Source organism: Sorex araneus, chromosome 2 (genome assembly GCF_027595985.1).
Source record: "Sorex araneus isolate mSorAra2 chromosome 2, mSorAra2.pri, whole genome shotgun sequence".
NCBI classification, from domain to species: domain Eukaryota; kingdom Metazoa; phylum Chordata; class Mammalia; order Eulipotyphla; family Soricidae; genus Sorex; species Sorex araneus.
The window spans coordinates 134276705-134303131 of NC_073303.1; the positions used below are offsets into that span (position 1 = coordinate 134276705).

Below are 26427 nucleotides of genomic sequence, written 5' to 3' on the forward strand. Positions count from 1 at the left end.
GAATGATGTGATCCCAGCACCTCAGGTCCAAACAGTTACTGCATTATCTGGCCCAGTTAGCAAAACATCACCAAGAGTGGCGCTAGGTCTCTTGGAAACCACTTGGCAGCACTTGTTCCCTCTCCTAAACCCCACAAAAAAGTCATATTCTTTACAAAACCTATCTTGGTGTCCTTGCTTCTGTGGTCCACCTTGTCGGTCAATCATGTGCCCACCAGGTTGCACATGCTGATGATATGAAAACTTACTGTCCAGCACAGGCAGAGAAAGCCACCTGCATCCCCAGGCTGACCCATTGGCGTTTCCATGGTGGCTACCAGATCTGTTGCGCAGAAACAGAGAACCCACCCCACAGCTAAGCTCAGTTTTAGTTTTGCTTGGGGGTCAGGTGCTCAGAGGCTACTCCTGACTGTGTGCAAGTCATCTCTGGTGGTGCTGGGGGTTGAACTGGAGTTGACTGCACACAAAGCAAGTGTCTTACCCCATTGTCACTTCAGTCCCTCAAGAACTATTCTTAATTGGTATGTGTATATATAGCTACATATCTACAAACAGACCTATATTCCAGTGATTTACCTTCATGATACATGATAAAAATATGCAACAAAAATCCCAATCACAACAAAGAGGGAGAAATTCTAATAACTTTTCTGCAAACTTTGTAAAATTTCTTCCTGGGCCTCCGAAATTACCTCATCTGTGAAAGGTGTAATGGGATTAGATTTCTAAGGAGCTTCCAATTTTGGTTTCCTTGTGGTTAAGAACTAGTCTAGAATCAGATCAATTACTGTTGGATCCTACTTCTAGCAGCCTCTGCACCCCAAGCCTTAACCTGAGCCAGCACGGGCTCAGGGTCGGTCACAGATGAGGCTGAGGTGCAGCGCTGGTGCACGGTCAGCTGGTTCTTCCTCAGGGCCTATGCACATCCCCTCCTGATCCAAGCTTTCAGTTTGGAAGCCTTAAGTAAGTCCTTTTACTTTGCAAGTAGCTTTCTCTAGATGCAAATGATTTTTCATCCATGAATTCAATGTATCTGTGTGGAACTCTTGCCAAGAACTGGGAGAGAAGGTGGGGGTGGGCTTTATTTTGCAGGCTCAAGTGGGTTTTACACTTGATCTTATCTAAAAGGGCAAGTAGCTATTTCTTTAAAATAATTTTTTTTTTTTTTTGGATGTGGGCCACACTCAGCAGTGCTCCCAGCTCTGCACCAAGGTGTCTGATGGTGCTGTGAGATGATGTGTGGTGCTGGGGATCAAACCCAGGCTGGCTGCATGTAAGGCCAAGTACCTTAACCACTGTACCATCTAAACACTTCTGAAGGCCCTCGTGTTTTTTTGCCTTTTACTTGCTCATTGTGGCAGAACTGTGGTGTGTCCACGGCGGGCAGAGCCCACTTCCCAGAAGTCTCCCTGTACACATCTGAACTGAAGCGTAGCTGTGAAGAGAACCCCCCTTTCTTGGGCCCCTACCAGGGACAGTTTTCTTTTTTGGCTGAAGTTTCCTGGTGCTTTCTTTTGCCCACCTTAGCCTCTGTTTACCTTCTAGGCTGGACAGACCTCAGAGTATGTCCAGTTTGGTAGGAGGTCACAGGGGCACACATGGCCCAGCTGGGAACTCAACAGTCTGTGGGGCCATAAGAAACTGGAGCTCCTCCCAAAGCAGCAGCTGTGAGATACCTTCACAGGTGCACCGCACCACTCTGCCCTGCTCAGGAGAGTAAGTGGGAGCTGAGAGACTCTAGTCTTCACTCTGGCAGACTCAAGCCTTCTCCCTATGAATCTGAGTGGGACTGAGACCCCAGCTCCCAGCTGCCGCAGGGTGCCTGGGAGGCTCTTTGGACTCCAGGCCTAGATGGTAAGCAGGACAGGCCTCTCAAGGCCGCCAGCACGGAGAGTTGGTGTGTGCTCTATTAGTGTCTGCATTTTGGGGTCAGTTCTTCACTCACTTAGCCTGAGAGATTTTCTGGCCATCTTTTTTGCTAGCACCTGGTTTTACAATGCTGTAAGTATCCCTTGGAGAAAGGCCAGTTTAAACTCCAATATATATCCACAGAGTACTATTGTTTGTTTGGGGGGCCACACCTATCAGTGCTCAGGGCTCATTCCTGGCTTTCCACTCTGGGATCACTCCTGATCAGCTGTGGGGAACCATATGTGGTGCCAGTAATTGAGTCTGAGTTGGCCTCATGCAAGACAAATGATCCAGCCCTGAAAGCATTAAAGACAACTTTGTTTAAATGTGTTCAAACTCCAGACCGCCAGGATTTCGCCTTAGTGAAATATTAGCAGCTAATTCAGGAGACTCCAAGACTATCTCGTTGCTTAAGGAAAAAAAAAAAAAAAGGCAGAGGCTACGTGGGCCTTCACCAGCACTGACCGGGATATTGGAAAGCCAATTCCCGAGCCAATCCTAGCCTGTCCAGCAAGAAATGCTGGGGTGCAGTGTCCACAGATAATGGAGCTGACACTCCTGGATACAGCACGAGTTAGTCTGAGGACACCCACCATGACCCAGCAACCACCCTAAGAATTTGCAGCATCCAAGGTGAGACTGAGGCCACCAGACATTCCTGCACAACCTATCAAACTTCCCACCCTGCATCCCTCTTAAGAAGCCCCAAAGGAACATTGCTGCCAATGCAGCATTGGGGCTGAGTTCACGCTAAATTCAACTTCTGCACAGCGCTGAGAAGGAAGTCATCAACACAGGCTCAAATTCCAGGTGTAATTCAGCTTTTATTCACAAGTAGGAATCATGAGTGAGTCTTCAACTAAGGTGGTCCCAAGAGTACTATCAGGATCAGAGCAGAAGTGTGATTTGGGATTATGCAGGGGAGGGTATAATCAAGTTTAGAATATGTGCTTAAAATTCTGGATTGGCCGACAATCTTCAAACAAAATGTTGCAGTGCTGGATCTTTTTGTAACAAACAGCTGAGATGCCTTTCCTGGCAGTTAGTAAGGAGAATCACTTTACTGGAAATTCTTTTGTAGAAAGTTGAGTCAGACCATTTGTTTTTCACATAAAAATCTCAAAAGAGAGAGGAGCAGCTAATATTTAAGTGTTATTTGGGCTTATTAAGATACAGAATAAAGGACACACTACTGGTTTTGCTCTCTGGTAATTAGAAGCTGGAGCTGAAAGGGCCTCTCTGTGGAAGGCCCTAATGCTGACAGGCTTGACTGGATAATCAACACCAGCCTGAATATAATAAATGCTTGGAATGAGTAACAAGGCAGCGATTTATAAGTCGTCTATCACTTCCTAAAATCACAGTAGCTTCAGATACCTTCCAAGACAAGACCAGTGGAAGAATCCAAGCATTGTGAAGTCTGCGTTATTTCAAACCAGTGCACTGCATAAGCCCAAGTATCTTCAAGCCTTCAGGAAAGTATCTTAGACACTCATTCACCAAGTCTACTGAGATAAGCATTCCAAGCAGCTTTCCTGTACATCTCTGCTGCTTCCAGATGGTTAGCAGCTGTTGTTATGCCCCGGCCAACAATGATGATATCAGAACCTCGTTTGCCAATAACTTCTTGTGGGCTATTGTACTGTTGGCCAAGATTATCTCCTGCAAAAAAGAAAAAAGAAAGGAAAAGATAAAAATAACTGTACAGTAGTTGGGAGGGATAGTGTAGGGGTAAGACACTCGCCTTGCACGCAGTGGATCTGGGTTTGATACCTGGCATCCTAGGTGGCCCCCTGAGCACCACCAGGAGTGATTCCTGAGTGAGTGCGTAGCCGGGAGTAAGCCCTGAGCACTGTTGGGTGTGGTCCAAGACCAAAATGAGAAGGAAAGAAAAGTCAAGAAAAAGTAAAGAGAAAATAACTGAGAATGCAAAAATCAAACTATCTCATGACTTTTCTGAAAAAGTACATGTACTTGCTTTTATATATCAAGTTGAGAAGAAGCAGGAGAAAGACATCAGAGACTGCTACCAGGGAGAAGTATATGCTAACTGAGAACATTACCTATAAACAGTATAGAAAGACAAAGTAAATCTAGTGCCACATACAAATACAAATAATGCAGTCTCATTTCTGAAGGAAGCTTTCAGGTTACTGGGGAAGGCCATCAAGAGAAAGCTGGCTATAGCTGGATGACCAAGTCTGACAGGAAGTGAGACACCTACCCTACTCTGGTGTATGCTTCATCAGTGGAAAGCTATTTAGGCACATATTATTAAATTAAATCTGAAACAGATTGGTAGCTTGGGATTCGGCATAATGGATGGAGATCAACTGATATGATTTTTAATTTTTTTGGGTAGTTTGAGCTATACCTGTCCATACTCAGAGATCACGCCTGGTGGTATACCAGGGATTATAAGCCATACTGTGAGATCTGAAATGCAAGGCAAATGCCTTACCCTGGGCATTGGTACTATCTTTACAGCTGACTTTCTCAATTAATATCCTAAAATAGATTACAAGGTAGTTTGCATGTCTAGTATCACCAGGTCAAAGGGTTCATGCCTTACTGTTGTGTTTTTGTTGTTTGTGTTTTTTTTTTTTTTAATTCAATCACCGTTACAGTTACAAAGCTTTCCTGATCAGGTTTCAGTCATACAATATTCCAACACCCATCCTGCCACCAGTGTGCATTTCCCACTGCTAATGTCCCCAGTATCCCTCCTACTACTCCCACCCCCTGCCTGTGTCTATGGCAGGCACCTTTCCTCTTACTCTCTTTCTGCTTCGTAGCATTATAATTTGCAATACAGCTACTGTCAGTCCATCACATTTGGGCCTTTACCCACTTCAATGCAGAATGTATTTATCTATCTATCTATCTATCTATCTATCTATCTATCTATCTATCTATCTATCTATCTATTTATTTATCTTTTTGGGCCACACCTGGCGATGCACAGGGGTTACTCCTGGCTCTGCACTCAGGAACCACTCCTGGCAGTGCTCAGGGGACCATATGGGATGCTGGGAATCGAACTCGAATCGGCCGAGTTTCCTCCAGTGCCTAAGGTCACACTCTCTGGGTGGTGTTGAGGTGCTGGAGGTAGGGGGTGTGTGTATGCAGGGAAGATGTGGTGCTGGGAGCAAACTCAGGGGCCCTGCACATGCTCCAATCCTTGGCCCCTGAACAACTTACACTCTCTCAAAAGAAATATTTTTTTCCCCTCCGGTTTTTGGGTTACATATGGTGGTGCTTGGGGGACCATAAAGGATGCTGGGAATGGAAACCAAGCTGACCAACACTGCAAGGTCCTACCCACTCAAGCAACTTTTTGTTAGACTCTTTTTTAAGAGGCAGAAATATATCTTATTTATAAGGAAGGGTTGAAATACAAGTCCCCACATCCATGGTAGCTGAGGAAAAGCAGGATTCATTTAGAACCTGCTAAATGGATAAGGATAAGCATTTATCTAGGAATTATCCTAAACTCAAATACGCAATGTTTTATTTGCTCTTGCTGACCCAGATATCACTGTATCACTGTCATTCCGTTGCTCGTCGATTTGCTCAAGCAGGCACCAGTAACGTCTCCATCAAGAGACTTATTGTTACTGTTTTTGGCATATTGAATACACCACGGGTAGCCTGCCAGGCTTTGCCGTGCAGGCGAGATACTCTCAGTAGCTTGAGCAGGACAGAGGAATCGAATCCGGGTCAGCTGCGTGCAAGGCAAACGCCCTACGCCCTACCCGCTGTGTAATGGCTCCGTTCAAAATGGTCCTGTCACATGATTCAGGTTCTAGAAGCTGCCTCAGGGCCTGAGTTTCCTGCCTATTTCAGCATTTCCCAGCTGAAGCTCTTGGGCTCTTTTTTTTCCTTTTTGGGTCACACCCAGTGATGCACAGGGGTTACTCCTGGCTTTGTACTCAGGAAGAATACTCCTGGCCCATATATACAGATACATTTTGTCAAGACCATAGTAATTGTAGAGACTTACCTCCTGCATCTAACTGAACTCCTGGAGTCAAGTGAAGAAATTCCGGTTTCATGCTTACTCGGGAGCCAGAAATGAAGCCAATCACAAATTCAGGGTGATCCTCAGCCATACTGACCTAAATTTCAAGAATCACACATAACGGTAGTTCTTCAGTAACAGAAAAGTCAACTATTAATTTCAAAAATTGCTATTCTACAAACATCCCCTTTCTTCCCCTTCATATAGGTACTATATACTCATCTAAAACAAGAACTCTTAAGAATCTCGACTTGCTCCATTAAGACCTAAGATAATGCCTTTTTTCTTTATCTACATCCCAAGAAATGATGAGTTCTATACTTTGTGCATCTAAAATCAAAATGCTGAACACAGGAGCCAGAAATAATCCAGTAGGTAAAGCATTTTCCATGCAGGCAGTGACCTGTAATATCTAACTCCTTAAAAAAATGTTTTGAAGGTGGAAGCTGATGCTGCAAGTAGGGTTGGTATTGGAACATTGCACGCCTGAAAAAAAAAATAAGTAAAAAAGAACTCGAGGCAAGTACTCTAATATATTAAAATACTATGAATCCATATTCAAGACTTTCTGCCTCTCGACACAGGGTATTAAATAATGGGAGAGACATCTCAACTCCACTACTCTCTCCTTCTTTACATATGGCACTAACTGATCCCCACAACTATGATATATCACCTCACATTCACACAAGCTTCCCCCTGAGAAGCTTTATGATTTTTAAATTTGGTATTCCCCAAGGGTTGGCACACTCTATTTGTGCCATATAAAACATGAGCACCTATAAAGAAGTCCTTTAGCCAGACCTAGATTCCCAAAATGTCAAATATTAACACTGACTCATGGACTTGCTGCTTCTGAGTAGAAAAACCAGAGGTATCTATCTTAAGGATGGGTTGAAAGCTGATGCTGGAGCTATGTGTTCTTCAAATTCTGTGGAGCCTTCACAATATGCAAATATTAGTTTCCATGGCATTAAAAAAACCAAAAAACCTATAAGACTACAATTAGAAAACTCAGAGACAAAAGACCTTTTTTTTCTGAGGGGGGGAAGCACAGTTGGTAGTGCTCAGGAGCCACAACTGATAGAAATTTATACTGTGCCTGTATTCGAACCACTGTCAATGCCAAGGACAAGGAAAGGGTCTTAACCTCTGTACTACCTCTGACTCACGGAAAGAGGATTTTATTATTTTTTAAGTAGATCATTTTATTCTGGAACGTATGGGTAGAGTGAGCGTTAACAAGTATGGTATTACAAAGAATTCTAAGTAACGTGGAAACATAAGGGAGGAAACCAAGTGTCTGAACTCCAGTTACTACTTCCACATACAGTACCAAGCAATAGCCCTAAGACAAAGATAAAGCCCCTTCATGGATGACTGCCTTGAGAGTGTATTTCGGTGGGACTGGGAGAAACTATCTTCAATACAGCAAGGAGCTCTTCAATGACTTTTCCCTTTGGGGAGGAAGATGTGGCTCCAGACAGGATCCAGAGAGAAGTTTTACAATCTCCTCCCTGGGTTTTATGGAGATTCACTTTACCCTTCTGTGTTAGCCTCTTAAAGCACTGCATCAGCCTTAAAAGAGCAAAAGAAAGGGCAAGAGCACTTCAACTAGGGTGTGCTAAAAAGACAACTACGTGAAGGAGCAGAGAAGCACAGGAAATGCCTGACAGCAGACCCGCGCCCGTGTTCTCTTTAGGGTTTGTATACATCAAACCCTCACATGCCCACCAACAGCCATACAAAATGCTATGATCAAGGAATGCTATTCAACTGTATTACCATACAATCACGCTGACAACAGCAGTGGGAGTGCAGCAAAAGCACAAAGTCCAGGTTCCTGAATTCAAGATGTCCCTTTCTCTGTAACATGTGGCATCACAGCTCTGGGTTTGTCACTTACCGCCGCTTTTGTGTAGTCCCCTGTGGCCAAGGAGCCTGCCGAGCTCATTTCCGCAATGAGCAGACACCCCCGGTGCAAGGGCAGGCCTACTTCTTCCAGACCTTTCACAACTCCTGAGCCTGGGACCACATGAGCATTTACGAGATCTGCCCAGGAAGCTATTTTAAAGACACCACCTAAGAAGAGGGGAAAAGATACCTATTGATTTCCAAACAAAACCGTTAATTTCTGGCTAGCCAACCAACTGGCACTGTTCATCGATTTGCTGGAGCGGGCACCAGTAACATCTCCACTGTGAGACTTGTTACTGTTTTTGGTATACTGAATACGCCACAGGTAGCTTGCTGGGTTCTCCAAGAGTGGTGGAGGAATTGAACCCAGGTTGGCTGCATGCAAGGCAAATGCCTTACCCACTGTGCTATCGCGCTCCACCCAGTCAACCAACTATTTCATACAAATACTCTAACATATTCATGCACATACTCATGCACTAGTACTATTTAAAAAATATTTAAAAAATTTTTGTGATTATCAATTGACCTATTTGGTTCCATCTGAAAAATATTATTGGCCGATCTATTTGGTACCACCTGAAAAATTTCTAGTTGAACGTTCAAAATATAAAAATATTCTTACAAGTTCTCTATCACTCAGACCACACCACCAAACCTGGTTTTGCAGGTCAAAGCTGTAACCAATAAAACTTAGGCAATCATAAATGGACTTGATGTCTAAATGTCAGTCAACCCCAAAAGGGCACAGAACTGCCATAGAAGCAGGGGGAGGGAAGAATACTGAGGACACTGGTGGTAGAAAATGTGCACTGGTGGAGGGACAGGTATTTGATCATTAAATGATTAAAACTCAAACATGAAAGCTTTGTAACTGTATATCAGTGATTCAATAATAATAATAATAATAATAATAATAAAAATGTAATTGGCCAACAGAGATACATCAAAGAAATTGAAGTTTAAACTTAGAACCTAAGTTTAATGGGGTAAATATTGTTCACCCTGAAAAAGTATTTGGCAAAATAGAAAGAGCTATTAAGACTGGGTGAAAAGGCCTTTGCAAATGATATTTACACATAAATTTCTCCCTATAAAATCTAACCTTACTTTTTAATACCAAAAGCAGAACTTATCTGAACTTAAATCTGAACATTGCTTATTGTATTTTTCCTTGATTTCTTTCTTCTCTCCAATATCTCTCTCTGCTTTAGCAAAAATTACTTAGTAAGGTTCCTGGAGCCATACTGGATTTACTCAGCTTAGCTAGGTCTCTTCCATGTAATAAAGAAGGAACACGTGCTATTAATAAACTCTGAACTTTTTTCTTAAAACCAAATAAAACTGTCAAAAGCAGAACACAAAGATATAATTGATGCCCACTTTCCCAGAATCTATGTCAGATCCAGACCAAAAAAAAAAAAGGTACAGGAAAGGGAGATTCTTCATTTTATAAATTCTTCTTGAGATGACAAATTTTTACTCTCTAAGGATCTCAGTATTTTGCTATTAGATCTACTCATTCCCTAGTTTCCTCTAGCTATTCCATTTCCAACCTACAATGTATTCATTTTATTTTACTGGTGAAGCACGATAGTTTTTTCTGAGGGGAGAGAAAGACGAAGTACATATTAAGGGAGAACACGAGCTTCAAGAGCAAATGACATTTTAAAAGCTAATGTGATGATATGACACAGAGTTAGCAGAAAAGTAAGGGGCTGCTGATAACTGAGAAGCAGAATGAGACATGAGAACTCAGGGCGAGAATGCCTGGGGAATAACCTGTTTAGACAAAGTAGCTATCGCCTGGGGAATAACCTGTTTAGACAAAGTAGCTATCGCACACTGCTCTTTTTGGCTTCCAAGTACAAAAGTTTTAACCATTCAAGGCTAACAGTAAACATGTGGCTTTTGTACTACAATTACAGCTTGCTTTCTTGCTTGCTTAGCTAGAAAAAAGCTGATTAATGTTGCCAAGCAGGATATTATGTATAAAAATTTTGCCATATGCATAAAAATTAGGTTTGGGACTCTTGGTTGAGCCGAGACCCTTGCCCTCTATAAAAGCTCTTCAGTTTGACGGACAACCAAGACTTCTTGGGTATTCTCTCACCCTGCAAAAGAGCAATAACTTGAAGAAATACCTTAACTCATATCAAGGGAAAATTAAGTTAGTTTAAAAGAGATCTATGGAGGGCGTTTGCCTTGCACGCGGCCGACCCGGGTTCGATCCCCGGCATCCCATATGGTCCCCCAAGCACTGCCAGGAGTAATTCTTGAGTGCAAAGCCAGGAGTAACCCCTGGGCATCGCTGGGTGTGACCCAAAAAGAAAAAAAAAAAAAAAAAAAAAAGAGATCTATGGTAAGCATAGATAAAAGGCCTAACAAAATTAAATGAACAAACCTTCAGGTTTATGAGAAATATGGATAGAACAGGGAAGACCGTGCCAGAGAGATAGTACAACAGGTAGGGTGCTTTCCATGAATGCGGTCGACCCAGGTTCAATCCCCAGCCCCTCATACGGTCTCCTGCACCCACCAGGAGTAAGCCCTGTGCAGTAACAGGTGTGGACCAAAACCAAAAACCCAAAGGAACAGGGTAGATTTACATCCTGAGTCCTGACTCAACAAAAGACATGTAACACATTTTTTTCCTGTGGGAAACAAACTTAGAACTTGTATGCTTTTCATTGCTTCCTTCACCTGTATTTTTTATTCTTCAAAGTAACTAGAATCCACTGAATTTGCTAGGGCCAACAACTGTCATTGTGTCTACTACCCAGGGACACGTGTCTTCTTTTTTGAGGGGGTGTGGTGGAAAGGGCATTTGGGACACAGGGGCAGTGCCCAGGGCTTACTCCCAGCCCCATGTTCAGGAATCAGTCCTGGGAGGCTCAGGGGACCATATGAAATGTCAGGGATCAAATCCCGATCAGCTGTGTGCAAGGCAAGTGCCCTACCCATTCTGGCCCTAGAAACATTCGTCTTTTGGCACCCACACTCCTTCTACTCCTGCCCCAATTTTAATCAGGAAGGCCAAGTTAACAACTTTGTCCTACTAAGGCTGGGTAACTGATAAAGGTAATCAATGACAGGTTCACCCAGGCGTGACCAATTAGTTCAGATACCATGAAGTGGGCATACCTAAGAAGTCAAAAGAAGGAAAAGCAGAGTTGATATGAAGAGAAAGGAAGTCCAAAGACATCACAGGATCCAACCATGTCTGCAGCACACCCATGTTCAGCTGATGTGAGTCAACAGATTTCTTCTTTCCCCTTCAGTTGGATTTCCACTTCACGCAGATTCCTAAATACTTACCTTCATACTGCTTTTTCACTGTGTTTCCTATATCTGCAAATTTTCGGTCTTCAAATATTAAGAACTCATGGCGCTGTGCCAGAGTTGTTAACTTCTCCATCGCATCGAGAGTGAAATCATTCAAAATATCTACGTGAGTCTTGAGCATGCAGATGCTGGGCCCGAGAGCATCTGCTAGATGCAACAGCTCCCTGGACTCTGAGATATCAGCAGACAGGCAGAGATTGGTCTCCTTCTTCTCCATAATCCTGAGCAGCTTCGACGCCATTGGATGGATGCTGGGCAGCTCTGCTCGTGCTCCAAAGTTGAGTTCTTTGGGGGCTTTCTTTATTGAAGGGAGCAAACCATTACAATCAGCTGCCACAAAAACATTCTCCTGAATAAATCTCTTCACTCTCTCAACCATGTCAGTATCAATTTTTTTCTGTTGCTCAAGAATCTCCAGCATTTTGGACAATGTACACACTGAGTGGAGATGGATACCCTGCGCCTCCAACTTGTCCTTGCCTCCTTGCTCCCTGTCCAGGAGCACGATAGCATCAGTCACCTTTAAGCCCTCCTTCTTAAGCACCTCAACAGTTTCCAAAACACTAGATCCACTGGTAACAACATCTTCAATGACCAAGCAGGTTTCTCCTGGATTTACAGTCCCTTCTACAAGACGCTTAGTACCTACAAAAGAATACACTCTATTGGGTTCTATTCAAAATTAGGTATTTATTTCAGTCTATTCAAGATACATCCTGCAGTGTAAAGCTGTTTTGTACTGATAAAGAGGTGGATATCCTAAATTTTAGGTTCTGATTACCTAATTTGGAGTTACTTTGTTTTGAATGACTCATCAACATGCCCTGATGACCATGTTGTATACCTGTACTCCATATGATAAACACACAGTATTTATAGTAACACTAGAAAATTATTTTGCAGTGTAAATTATATTAATGCGTTTATGATCAAAATTTCAAACCTAGTGATTCTTTATCAAGATCACAAAAATCAAGGAAACGTATAAAAAAAGAATAACCCAGTATAACCAGTGAACTCATACAATACCCATCATCTAAATTTTTCAAGACCCCCCACATTAAGCTATGCAACCCCATGTGAGGCCCATAGTTTAAGAAGTGAGGATTTGGGGCCGGAGCAATAGAATAATACAGGGTAGGGCACTGCCTTGCATGCGGACAACCTGGATTAGCATCCCATGTGGTCCCCCAAGCACTACCAGGAGTTATTCCTGAGTGCATGAGCCAGGAGTAAGCCTTGTGCATTGGCAGTTATGACCCAAAGAGCAAAAAGTGAGGATTTAAAGCGATCTAACAAGTTTTACAGGGCATAATTTAAAGGATCTTTGAAGAACATTCGAGGTAAACTATCAGTGTTGAACAAGGAAAATTCTAATAATATCAAGCTATAGATCATCTAATTCTTATATTACTTTTACTTTACCATAATCCTTCGTTTCTTTTCTTCTAATAAGCATTGGAATTTGGTTGGTTGAACAAATCACTGTAGCCAGAGGTAAAGCTGTATAAGGTACTCCACACACAGTGTCAAAATTGATCCCTGCATTTTGGGCAGTTTGAAATAAAATCTGTGCCACCTGCAAGAAATGAACATTTTTAAAAGGGTGTAAAATCATGTAACATAACACTAAAGAGCAGTAACCCTGCTTTTTTGCCAATTATAAATCCTACTTACCACAATCAATATAAAAACACAAGAATGGAGCCTGCTCCGCGGCCCTGAGCACCCCAGGCTTCCCTCCCCTCCGGACTGCCGGCCGAGTGGCCGGCACGCCGACCCCAAGCGCCGCCGCCGTCCTGTCTTCCGGCAAAGGTCTGTGACGCTCCCTCGACCCGCCCTTCCGGACCCAGCCTGCTCCGCGGCCCTGAGCACCCCGGGCTTCCCTCCCCTCCGGACTGCCGGCCGAGTGGCCGGCACGCCGACCCCAAGCGCCGCCGCCGTCCTGTCTTCCCGCAAAGGTCTGTGGGAAAGGGGCGTGGCCTAACCACCCGGGGGCGTGGCCTAAGAAAAGTGGGCGTGGCCTCATTGCCAGCGGCCGCTGCTAACGCGGCGGAAAGTAGTTTTCTCAACATCCTATCCAAGACTAACATCCTAGCTATTCGCAAGCAGTAGGACAATAAAACACAAGACTTCACATAAGAACATCTCAGTAGGAGACCAGGTTCTACACCGGCAAGTAAAAAGCCAACCACTATTAACTGAGCCTATCCACAATCCTTTTTCACAACAAAAGGAAACAGGGACACTCATCATCAAGAGCCCTCTTTCATATCACCACAAACAACATGAAGAAACAGCGAAAATCCCCATTGCAACCAGAGGACGATCAAAGGAATCCGGAAACCTCAATGGGCGCCTCATACAAACTTGACCTCTCTGAGAAAGAATTCAGACTTGAAATCCTCAACATGTTCAATCAACTCAATGCAAAGATGGACAACTTCAAGGTAGACCTGGCGGAAACAATACAACAGACAGCCGACAAAATACGGGAAGAAATGAGAGCAGAAATAAAAAACCTTCAAAAAGAAATGAAGGATTCCGTACATGAAATCAAAAACTCTCTGACTGCCCTCAACAATAGGATGACTGCAGCCGAAGACAGAATCAGTATGCTTGAAGATGAGCTGCAAGAGGCCTACAGGCAACATCAAACCATGGCAAGAGACCTCAAAATAGCTCTAGCCAGAATCAGAGTCCTAGGGGATGAGTTCAAGAGGAACAACATTAGAATCATTGGACTACCAGAACCACAGGGAACCAACCCCAACGAAAAAGACACAGTCAAACAAATCATTGCGGAAAACTTCCCACAGCTGGACAATGCAGGCATCCAGATTCAAGGCGCCCGGAGAGTGCCAGCTAAAAGAGATCCTAACAGAAAAACCCCAAGACATATCATAGTTACAATGATGGACATCTTCCAGAGAGACACAATACTCCAAGCAGCAAGGTCCAAGAAGGAAATCGCATACAAAGGAGCACCCCTTAGGCTCACAGCAGATCTATCAGAGGAAACCCTCCAAGCTCGAAGGCAATGGTGGGATATAGTGAAAAAACTCAATGAAATCAACGCTTCACCAAGAATACTTTATCCGGCTAAACTCTCATTCAAACTAGAAGGAATCATACACTACTTTGGGGATAAACAACAGCTCAGGAACTTCATAGACTCAAAACCAAACCTAAAAGAAGCACTAAAGGGGCTATTGTAAGACAAGAACAACCTCTACAAGCACAACAAACCCTTGCACAAAGACGGCACAAAATCCCATAACAATAATCTCCCTTAATGTCAATGGTCTAAATTCACCAATTAAGAGACACAGACTGGCAAAATGGATTCAGAGACTCAACCCAACCTTCTGTTGCCTGCAAGAAACACATCTGAATAGCCAGAACAAACACAGACTCAAAGTCAAAGGATGGAAAACAATCCTGCAAGCAAACAACTCCCTCAAGAAAGCCGGAGTGGCTTTACTAGTATCGGACAACATAGACTTCAGGTTGAAAAAGATTAGAAGGGATAGTGAAGGCCACTTTTTATTAATCAAGGGATGTGTACATCAGGAAGAAATCACACTCCTGAATGTCTACGCACCCAATGAGGGACCAGCTAAATACCTACAACAGCTGCTAAGAGACCTCGAGAAGGACATCTCGAGCAACACAATAGTAGTTGGAGACTTCAACACTGCACTGTCTCCTCTGGACAGATCTAGAAGATTAAAACTCACCAATGAAATACTGGCTTTGAAGGAAGAAATAGAAGAGAGAGGGCTAATAGATCTATACAGGGCTTTATATCCCCAAAAAAAGGAATACACATTCTTTTCCAGTGCACATGGAACATTTTCCAGAATAGACCATGCGCTGGGCCACACAACATACCTCAACAGAATCAACAAAATAGACATTGTACCAGCTATCTTTTCAGACCATGATGCACTGAAGATAAAACTTAACTGTGGACAGATGCAGAAAACCAAATCAAACACCTGGAAATTAAATAGCTCGATATTGAACAATGAGTGGGTCAGGAAGGAAATCAAGGAAGAAATCAAAAGGTACCTAGAAACAAATGAGAATGAAGACACGAGCTACCAGAACCTGTGGGACGCAGCTAAAGCTGTTTTAAGGGGAAAATTTATAGCTCTGCAAGCATATCTCAGGAAGGAAGAAAGGGCCCACATAAATAACTTGACTTCACAGCTCAAGACCTTAGAAAAGGACCAACAAAAGGAGCCAAAACCAGGCAGAAGGAAAGAGATAATAAAACTTAGAGCAGAAATTAATGACATGGAAACCCAAAAGACAATCCGGAAGATCAATGAAACCAAGAGCTGGTTCTTCGAGAAAATAAACAAGATTGATAAACCACTAGCAAGACTCACAAAGAAAGAGAGAGAGAGAACCCTTATAAGCCGAATCAGAAATGAAAAGGGGGACATCACGACAGAAACCAATGAAATTCAAAAGATCATCAGAGACTACTTTGAAAATCTCTATGCCACGAAACAAGAGAATCTAGAAGAAATGGATAAATTCCTCGACTCCTATAATCTCCCAAGGCTGAACCAAGAAGACCTGGAGTACCTGAATAGTCCAATTAACATCAAGGAAATTGAAATGGTAATCAAAAGTCTCCCCAAAAACAAAAGCCCAGGTCCAGACGGATTCACTAGTGAGTTCTTCCAAACATTTAAAGAGGACCTTTTGCCAGTCCTTCTCAAGCTCTTCCAGGAAATTGAAGAAACAGAAACCCTCCCTAACAGTTTCTATGAGGCTCATATCTCCCTAATACCAAAAGCAAACAAAGACACCACAAAAAAAGAAAACTACAGGCCAATATCCCTGATGAACACAGATGCAAAAATTCTCAACAAAATATTAGCAAATAGAATTCAACAACTTATCAAAAAGATCATACACCACGACCAAGTGGGATTCATCCCGGGGATGCAAGGATGGTTTAACATCCGGAAATCAATCAACATAATCCACCATATCAACAAAAGAAAAGATAAAAATCATATAATCATATCAATAGATGCAGAGAAAGCATTTGACAAGATCCAGCATCCGTTTATGATGAAAACACTAGCCAAAATAGGTATAGAAGGGACCTTCCTCAATATAGTCAAAGCCATTTATCACAAGCCTATGGCAAGCATTGTCCTCAATGGGGAAAAACTAAGAGCCTTCCCTCTGAGAACAGGGACGAGACAAGGATGCCCACTCTCTCCACTTCTGTTCAATATAGTACTGGAAGTACTTGCAATAGCGATTAGGCAAGAAAAAGACATTAAGGGCATTCAGGTAGGAAAGGAAGAAATCAAGCTCTCACTATTCGCAGATGATATGATACTATACTTAGAGAACCCTAAAACCTCTACCAAGAAACTCCTAGAAACAATAGACTCGTACAGTAAAGTTGCAGGCTATAGAATCAATACCCAAAAGTCCATGGCTTTCCTATATGCAAATAATGAGAGAGAAGAAAGTGACCTGAGAAAAGCAATCCCATTCACAATTGCGCCTCAAAAAATCAAATACCTCGGAATCAGCTTAACAAAGGAGGTAAAGGACTTGTATAATGAAAACTATAAAACACTACTTCAGGAAATAAAAGAGGACACGAGGAAATGGAAAGACATCCCCTGCTCATGGATTGGAAGAATTAATATTGTCAAAATGGCAATTCTCCCCAAAGCATTGTACAAATTCAATGCGATCCCTATAGGGATACCCTTGACATTCTTCAAAGAAATGGAGCAAGCGCTCCTGAAATTCATATGGAACAATAAGCCCCCACGAATAGCTAAAGCAATTCTTGGGAAAAAGAAAATGGGAGGAATCAACCTCCCCAACTTCCAACTCTACTACAAAGCGGTAGTCATTAAAACAGCATGGTACTGGAACAAAGGCAGAGCGGCAGACCAATGGAACAGGATTGAATACTCTGACATACACCCCCAAATATATGATCATCTAATCTTTGATAAGGGAGCAAGAAATGTGAAGTGGAGCAAGGAAAGCATGTTTAACAAATTGTGCTGGCAAAACTGGACGGCTACATGCAAAAAAATGGGCTTAGACCTCCATCTATCACCATGTACAAAAATCAGATCAAACTGGATTAAAGACCTCAACATCAGACCAGAATCCCTAAGGTACATTGAAGATAAGGTCGGCAAAACCCTCCACGACATTGAAGCCAAAGGTATCTTCAAAGCTGACACGCCACTGGCTAAGCTAGTGAAAACAAAGATAAATAAATGGGACTATCTCAAACTAAGGAGCTTCTGCAACTCAAAAGAAACAGTGACCAAAATACAAAGACAGTCTACAGAATGGGAAAGGATATTTATGCAGTACCCATCCGATAAAGGGTTGATAACAAGGATATACAATGCACTGGTTGAACTCCACAAGAAGAAAACTGCCAACCCGATCAAAAAATGGGCTGATGAAATGAACAGAAACTTTTCCAAAGAAGAAATCCGAATGGCTAAGAGGCACATGAGAAAATGTTCAACATCACTAATCATCAGGGAAATGCAGATCAAAACAACAATGAGATATCATCTCACACCACAGAGACTGGCCCACATCCTCAAAAACAAAAGCAACCGGTGTTGGCGTGGATGTGGGGAGAAAGGGACTCTCCTTCACTGCTGGTGGGAATGCCGACTGGTTCAGCCCTTTTGGAAAACAATATGGACGATTCTCAAAAAGTTAGAAATTGAGCTCCCATTTGACCCAGCAATACCACTCCTGGGAATATATCCCGGAGAGGCAAAAAGGTATAGTAGAGATGACATCTGCATTTCCATGTTCATTGCCGCTCTGTTCACAATAGCCACAATATGGAAAAAACCAGAGTGCCCGAAAACAGATGATTGGCTAAAGAAACTCTGGTATATTTACACAATGGAATACTATGTAGCTGTCAGGAAACATGAAGTCATGAAATTTGCATACAAGTGGATCAACATGGAAAGTATCATGTTGAGTGAAATGAGTCAGAAAGAAAGAGACAGACATAGAAAGATTGCACTCATATGTGGAATATAATGTAACTGAGAAGTACAAGTTGGCAACGATGCAACTTCTGGCAGATATCTCTCTGGACTTAGTTACTAAAATACTAAATTACACAAACCCAAAACTGAGAGGCCGCTAAGTGTGGTCACTCGACCTCACACTTCTTCATCCTCAGCAATGGAAAACAAATTACCTAATGCTTCCTTTTCAGCAGGTCTGACTTTAGGGGAGAGTCTCTCCAAACAATAATAGTGAGTTTTGTTGAAATATTGTATGCAATCAAAGTGAAAGTAAAGTGAAATTTATTAGTTACACAGGCGGGGGGGGGCTTAGGGTGGGGGGGCTAGGGGCGTGGGGGTGTTTGGGGTGTGAGGGGGCGGGGTGGAGCTATACTGGGATTCTTGGTGGTGGAATATGAGCACTGGTGAAGGGATGGGTATTCGAGCATTGTATAACTGAGATTTAAACCTGAAAACTTTGTAACTTTGTAACTTTCCACAATAAAAAATTAAAAAAAAAAAATAAAATAAAAAAAAATAAAAAGAAAAAAAAAAAAACACAAGAATGGGAGTCAAATAGTACAGCAAGTAAGGCATTTGTCTCGCACTGGATGGCACCCCATATGCTCTCCGAGCCCCTCCAGGAGTTGGACAATTAGTGCAGACTACGAAAATTGGAAAAAATAACTTTGAACTGATCTTTCATCTCATTGTCTCCACAGAATTTTATTTTAAGGCAATATATACATACTGATACTTGAGAAATTTTAATTTGATTCTATGCTTATACCCTTCAAATGCAGTGTGGCGAACAGCGGGGCATGCTCACAGCAGCAATTCTGACACCAGCAAGAGAATTCAACACACAAGATTAAGGGGCTGGAGCCCCATCCACTCCACCACAAGGCAAGGCCAGACTAAATCAAAGGTTTGGTGCTGGAGATGGATGGAAGGCAGTGATAAGGTGCCTGCTCTGCATACTGCTCACCCTATTCAATCACCAGCACTGATCCTCAACACAGAGCCAGGAAGAGCCACCAAGCACAGCCAGACATGGTCCCTAAACTAAAAAGGAAAATATCCTCTTCAGAGTTGCTGGAACTCACACAAATCATGAAACCTATTTGCTCACTAATCAGTGGTTTTCAACCAGTGGTCCAGCATCTGCACGGGTAAAGGACTGGAAACCACTACACTAGGGTGCTCATTTATTAAAAAGGCTGATAAATCCTTTATAATAAACGCTGTTTTCCTCAAATCTCCCCATTCACCTGGAAGCCCTGAAGCCTTTCCCTTAGGACTATAATTGAGAAGTCATCAGCTAAACAAGACCAAGTGAACTCACTCTAAGTTCCCTCTCCCCTCCAAGGGAGTTAGAGACCAAGGCAGAGGGTCACAACCTATAATACGTAAATTGATTTCCCTGGCAGCCATCACTACTCCCCTTCCCCTGAAAGTCATTCTTATAAATCACAGTGACAACAAACACATTAGCCAAAACTTCAAACTGTTCATTAAGATGGCATATCTCTGGGGTGAAAGAGTGCTGGGAGCACTCTTTCTAATAGCCCAAAATGGAAACTCTTATCACTAAGGTTACCACCAGGCCTAACTGCGGTTTCAATTCTTCTACATGTCCACATAATTGGTCACATGGCACCAGTGTGAGTCTGCAGAAGGCATCCGTTCCCTCCCCCCATGGGAAAGTGGCTACCCCAGTCTTGAGAACCTTCTTTCTGGCAATAAAACCTTCCACTTGGTAGATCTCTCGGGGACTTTTCGGTTGCTGTGAGTCTTTAAGACCAAGACTCAGCAGGCCTAAGTCTCGGTTCTCAGAAAACAGTATCACCCTGTGCAGATAAGCCGCCCTATGGCAGCAGCCTATCAGAGTAGGGGGCATGGCAGTGGCGCCCAGGCAAGTAGAGAGTACCTAAGGAGTGGAGTCACGGGACCAGACAGGGACCAGAACTGGAAACATATTGCCAGTTCCTAGAATAATGCTGTTATGTAACCAAATTCTATATAAGCTGCTTAGAATTCGGAGTCGAGGTCCTTGTCAAGACTCTACTGTGTTGGATGAGACTCGGACCCTAGCTCCAGCTAGCAATAAAGGGGCCTTGCATTTGCATCTTCGCATCTGGGCTGGTCAATGTGCGAGCAAAACTCCCTTCCCGGAACATAACAGCTAGATAAAAAGCAATTGGACTTTTAAAATTTAATAACGTCGGGGGCCGGAGCGATAGCACAGCGGGTAGGGCGTTTGCCTTGCACGCGGCCGACCCGGGTTCGATCCCCGGCATCCCATATGGTCCCCCAAGCACCGCCAGGAGTAATTCCTGAGTGCAAAGCCAGGAGTAACCCCTGAGCATCGCTGGGTGTGACCCAAAAAGCAAAAATAAAATAAAATAAAATAAAATTTAATAACGTCAATGAGACTATTTAAATCTTCCCATTGCAAGCAACAGCCCTCTCCAATATTTCAGCGACAACTTAAAATCGCGCCCGCCCCCGCCTTCTCCTTTCATGCCCAAGTGTGCCCCGGGTTTAAATCCGCAGGACGGCTTCTGGACTTCAGGCACCGCGGCCGGTCCTGACTGCGGCAAGCACGTGGCTTCTCTCGGGTCTCCAACACGTGGCGGTTCCGGCCGGCGCTGCTCCGATCCACGCCGCAGCCCACGCTCGGGCGGCCGGCTCCTCCAAGCGCCCGCGCCCGTCCCGCGCCCGTCCCCGCTCGCCCCGCGCCCGTCCCCGCCGCCCCCAACCGGCCGGCACCTGATTGAGAAGACGCGGCCGAGACACGATTCCCCGCAGGTCTATGTAGACCGGGGAGGTCAGCCCGCTCTTCAACACGAAGCTCCCGAACTTGAAGGCCTGCACGTCGTACAGGTCCGTCACCAACGCGCCCAGAGCCGTGTCCGCGGCCGCCATAGCGCTGCCAAGCACACTCGGCTCTCCGCGCGGCCCCGCGCCCAGCGACCCCGTGATGTCATGGAGCCCCGCCCCTTCCGGTAGCACCGTCCCGCCGAGGCAGCCGCGTCGCTCTCGCGCGGCCCCGGCGCCCGGCGCGCTCGTGACGTTACATGTCCCCGCCCCTTCCATCCGCGCGATCCCTCCGAGGCAGCCATGGTCCCTGCGCGGGGCCCGGCCTGTGATCTGACGGACCCCTTCCGGCTGCGCCCTCTCGCCGAGGCGGCCGGGGACCCCGCGCTCGGGCCCCGTGACGTCACTGATCCCCCCGCCCCTTCCGGCCGCGCCGTTCCACTGAGGCGGTTTCGTGGCTGTAGCGAGGGCCGGTATGTGCGCGCTGGCTCCAGAGCCGGGGGCCAGGGTCCCGGGGTTTTTACGTGACGCCCGCCTTGCTCGGGTTGGGTCTCCGGGCCGCGGCGCTCCGGCCCGGCCGCGTGCCCGCTCCGCCCCCGCGCATCGCCGTCCCCGCGGCCGTGTGACACGCTCGCTCGCCCCAGCGAGCCCGGGGCCTTGGCGTCCCTCACGCAGGCCCGCCTGGCGCTCTGACTGGGTGAGGCTGTGGCCGGCGCCCGTCCGCGCGCACTGCGCCGCCCGGGGTGGGGGGGGGCAGGGGGCAGCTGAGGCGGCCGTGGGCCCCTTGGTTCCTCCCAGAGGAGAGGCTTGTCAGAAAACTTGAATTCCAAGGATTTTCTTCACAAAGAAATGAAGAGACGGGTTTGTTAGGTGTAAAAGGCGAGATTCATACTATTCAAGGAAAATAAACCCGAACGCTGGAGAGATCCTGGTTGCTAGTCACCAGTTCCTCATTTAATGGGGTGAGGGAGGGACTACCCATTGGTGCCCAGGGACTACTTGCAGATTGGTACTGAGGGGTGCTGATGCGGGGCCTAGGGGTGCGCTTGCTTGGATTAGCTGCATCAAGGCAAGGTGCTTAAGCCCTACACTATCTTTTATATAGTGTGTGTGTAGTAATGAATCACTGTGAGATATAGTTACAGACTTATAAACTTTAGTGATTAAGTTTCAGTCATACAATGATAGAGTATCCATCCCTCTACCAGTGCCCATTCTCCACCACCAGTGTTCCCAGTATCCCTTCCATCACCCTCCATCTCATCCCCCCTGCCTCTGTGGTAGGCGCTTTCTCTTACTCTCGCTCTCCTTTTGGGTGTTGTGGTTTGCAATACAGGTAGTAAGTGGCCATCATGTTTGCTCCATAGTCTACTTTGAGCACACATCTCCCATCCAAAGCGAGCCATCTGAGCATCATTCACTTAGCAGTCACTTCTCTATCCCAGCTGCCTTTTCCCTTAGCATGTGAGGCCAGCTTCGAAGCCGTGGAGCTTCTGGCCCTTATTTCTATTATCCTTGGGTGTTAGTCTCCCATTCTGTTATTTTATATTCCACAAATGAGTGCAGTCATTCTATGTCCCTCCTCATTTAGCATGATACTCTCCATGTTGACCCACTTATATGCAAATTTCATGACTTCATCTTTTCTAACAGCTGCATAGTATTCCATTGTGTAGATGTACCAAAGTTTCTTTAACCAGTCATCTGTTGTCAGGCACTCAGGGTTTTTTTCCCAGATTCTGGATATTGTAAACAGTGCTGCAATAAACATACAAGTGCAGATGTCATTTTGACTGTATATTTTTGCATCTGCGGGATATATTCCCAGAAGTGATATATTTCCAGAAGCTGGGTCAAGTGAGGCTCAATTTCTAGTTTTTTGAGAAATGTCTATATTGTTTTCCAAAAAGGTTGAGCCAGTTGGCATTCCCACCAGCAGTGAAGTTAAGTCCCCTTCTCCCCATATCCATGCCAACAATGGTTGCTTTTGTTCTTTTGGATGTGTGCCAATCTCTCTGCTGTGGGAAAGAATATTCACCCACTACCCTTCTGATGGGCTGAAGTGATAGCACAGCAGGTAGGGCGTTTGCCTTGCACATGGCCGATCCGGGTTCGATTCCTCTCCCTCTCAGAGAGCCCGGCAAGCTACCAAGCATATCCCGCCTGCACGGCAGAGCCCAGCAAGCTACCTGTGGCATATTTGATATGCCAAAAACATTAATAAGTCTCACAATAGAGATGTTACTGGTACCCGCTCGAGCAAATCGGTGAGCAATGGGATAACGATACAGTGATACCCTTCTGATAAGGGGTTATATCAAGGATATACAAGTCACTGGTTGAACTCTGCAAGAAGAAAACATCCAATCCCGTAAGATAATGGGGTGATGAAATGAACAGAAACTTTCTCAAAGAAGAAATCCGAATGGCCAAAAGGCACATGAAAAAATGCTCTTCATCACATCATCAGGAAGATGCAGATCAAAACAACAATGAGATATCATCTCGCGCTATACTGTCTCTTTAACCTAATATTTTTATATTCTTATGGCTTTTCTTGAACAGCAAGATCATGCTGGTCTCTTGGTGTGAAGAGACTATGCTTTTGACAATCTCATTATATTGAACTTTGAACGGAAGCCAATAATGGTAAAATAAGCTAAGCAAAATGCTCAGATCTCCTATAGTTTAGATAGTTGACAGTGCGCTAGGAATCAGAATGCTTTGCCCACCTGCTGAACACATGACTCTCCGAGCTTAATTCTGACTGCAAAGGCTAATCCAAATTCCTAGAGGCCACACTAGACTGCATAAGCTTATGGATGCAGCCTAAAGAACTAGTTTTCTCCCAAATGGCCTTATGAAACACCAGAACTAAGTTAACATTCTCTTCAATGTTAGCATTTTGTTTTTTGTTTTGTTTTTAATTTTTTAAATTTTATTGAATCACCATGAGATAGTTACAAACTTTCATATTTGGGTTATGATCTCACAATGATCAAATGTTAGCATTTGGGGATAAAGAAATTAAGAAATTGATTAAGAAAGGCTGGACCAATCGGCATTCCCACCAACAGTGAAGGAAGGTCCATTTTTTTCCCACACCCACCCTGCAATACCACTTCTGGGAATGTATCCCGAGGATTCAAAAAGTACAGTAGAAATGACATTTGTACCTATATATTCATTGCAGCAGTGTTCACAATATCCAAAATCTGGCAACAACTCGAGTGCCCTAAAACATATGACTGGTTAAAGAAACTTTGGTACATCTACACAATGAAATACTATGCAGCTGTTAGGAGAGATGAAGTCATGAAATTTGCTTATAAATGGATAAACATGGAGAGTATCATGCTAAGTGAAATGAGTCAGAAGGAGAGGGACAGATGTAGAGGGACTGCACTCGTTTGTGGAGTGTGGGGTAGCATCACATGAGGCTGACACCCAAGGATGGTAGATACAATGACCAGGGGGATTGCCTCATAGCTGGAAGACTGCTTCAAGAGTGGACGGGAGAAGGCAGATGGAATAGAGAAGGGATCACTAAGAAAATGATGGCTGGAGAAATCAGTTGGGATGGGAGATGCATGCCGAAAGTAGACAGTGGACCAAACATGATGACTTCTCAGTGTCTATGTTTGCAAGCTATAATGCCCCAAAGTAGAGAGAGAGTATGGGGAATATTGTCTGCCTTAGAGGCAGGGGGAGGGTGGGAAACGGGGGTTATACCCGGGATATTGGTGGTGGGGAATGTGCACTGGTGGAGGGATGGGTGTTTGATCATTGTGAGATAGTAACCCGAACATGAAAGCTTGTAACTATCTCATGGTGATTCAATAAAATTGAAAAAATTTTTTTAAAAAAGGAAATTGATTTAAGGGGGATGTAAAAAACTAAGGCATGCCGAGGGGCGAGTGCATTCGCGGGCTCTCTGGGCGGCTCTGTCTCACCGCCCGAGTTCGGTGCTCTGGAACCACTGTGTATGGGCTGGATGGGGACAGCTGTTGGCCAAGGACAGGCGAAGGAAGAACTAGGACCAAGCTGGTTGCTGATTAGTTACCGTTTATTCAATCTTCCATCTTTCTCATCTCCTGCACTCCCAGCTCCAGCCTCTCTCTGGATCAACTGCCGCCACTCTCCATCTCTCTCCCTTTTTCCTCTCTCACCCTTGCCCCTAGGTTACACACCACCAGGTAGCAAAATCAACATAATAAAGCCCTTCCTGAGGGCTGTCAGGTTTAAAGGGAACACAACCTAGGGGCATTCCAAAGCCCTTCCTGACTGCCAGTAGGCAAAATACCTCTTAAGGGTTTTTTTCTCCTCTCCCCATGCCAAACACTCATTAACATTTTAATACTAGTTATTTTTGCATGTACATAGCAAGAGATACATTGAGGTTTGCAAGGCAGCTCTCCTGACAACATCTTGCCACAGGCTCAGACCAGAGCACTCAGGCCAGATTAATCACTCCTAACCCTAGCAGGGTCCAAATCTAGTTATCACTGTTTGGATCATGACAACATTTGTCCATGATCAAGCTCTTAACTTATAGTTAAGCATTAGGCACTTTGGCCAGGCCCATCTCGATGCCAGGGTAGCACACAACTCACTGCTTGCCCTGGGTCCGTCTCATCCCTCGTCGGGACCCTGCTTTTGGGGGTGCTAGGAAGTAAGGGCAGCTGAGGCTTAGGTCGAGAGAACAGATGCCCAGGAGGAAAATATCATGTAGAGTCAAATGACTCCCAGGTTACAAAAGCATAACATTTGCTAAGTCTTCCTGTGTCCATACAAAAAGGACATTGCTCTGAATAAACTATGCAAAGGACTCAAGGAGAAGAGAAAAACATTATTTACAAGTCAACAGAACACTAAGAAAGAAGCTACAAATAAAGAGGAACAGGAGCACTGTAATGGGAGTAACCCAATAAACCTAAACTACCTGAGGCTATGTTATCCTACAGGGGGAAATTGCATTCTTTGTAAAATTTGCATTCTTTATGCGTTTGCATTCTTTCTAAAATTGATCCAGGGACAAATCTGTATTTTTTTTTTCTTTTTGGGTCAGACGCGGCAATGCACAGGGGTCACTCCTGGCTCTGCACTCAGGAATTACTTCTGGTGGTGTTCAAGGGACCATATGGGATGCTGGGAATCGAACCTGGGTCGGCCGCGTGCAAGGCAAACGCCCTACCCGCTGTGCTATCGCTCAGCCCCAAATCTGTATGTTTTTTTCTGGACAAAAAAAAAATGTGTTGTAATATTTGTGATAGTTTAACCTTGTCAAAGACCTTTCAGTGTTTGGAGGAAGAGGAAATATTACTCACTGAACAAAGGTTTTAATTAGGAAAAAGACACCAGAAA

General features: G+C 44.4%; 1 protein-coding gene and 1 non-coding gene across 2 annotated transcripts; both read right to left on the minus strand.

Moving 5' to 3' along the window:
- Nucleotides 1-2715: 2715 nt before the first annotated feature.
- UMPS (uridine monophosphate synthetase) lies at nucleotides 2716-21243 on the minus strand. The gene is made up of 6 exons (XM_004606661.3): nucleotides 21016-21243; nucleotides 12620-12773; nucleotides 11168-11839; nucleotides 7839-8014; nucleotides 5915-6029; nucleotides 2716-3573 (listed from the first exon to the last, which is right to left on the minus strand). Exons 1-6 carry the CDS (start codon nucleotides 21169-21171, stop codon nucleotides 3404-3406), a joined length of 1443 nt encoding a protein of 480 aa, XP_004606718.2. The 5' UTR covers nucleotides 21172-21243; the 3' UTR covers nucleotides 2716-3403.
- On the minus strand, nucleotides 7402-7523 carry LOC129403089 (small nucleolar RNA SNORA26). Its single transcript, XR_008629067.1, has one exon. It is a non-coding gene; the product is annotated as a small nucleolar RNA SNORA26 (small nucleolar RNA).
- Nucleotides 21244-26427: the final 5184 nt, after the last annotated feature.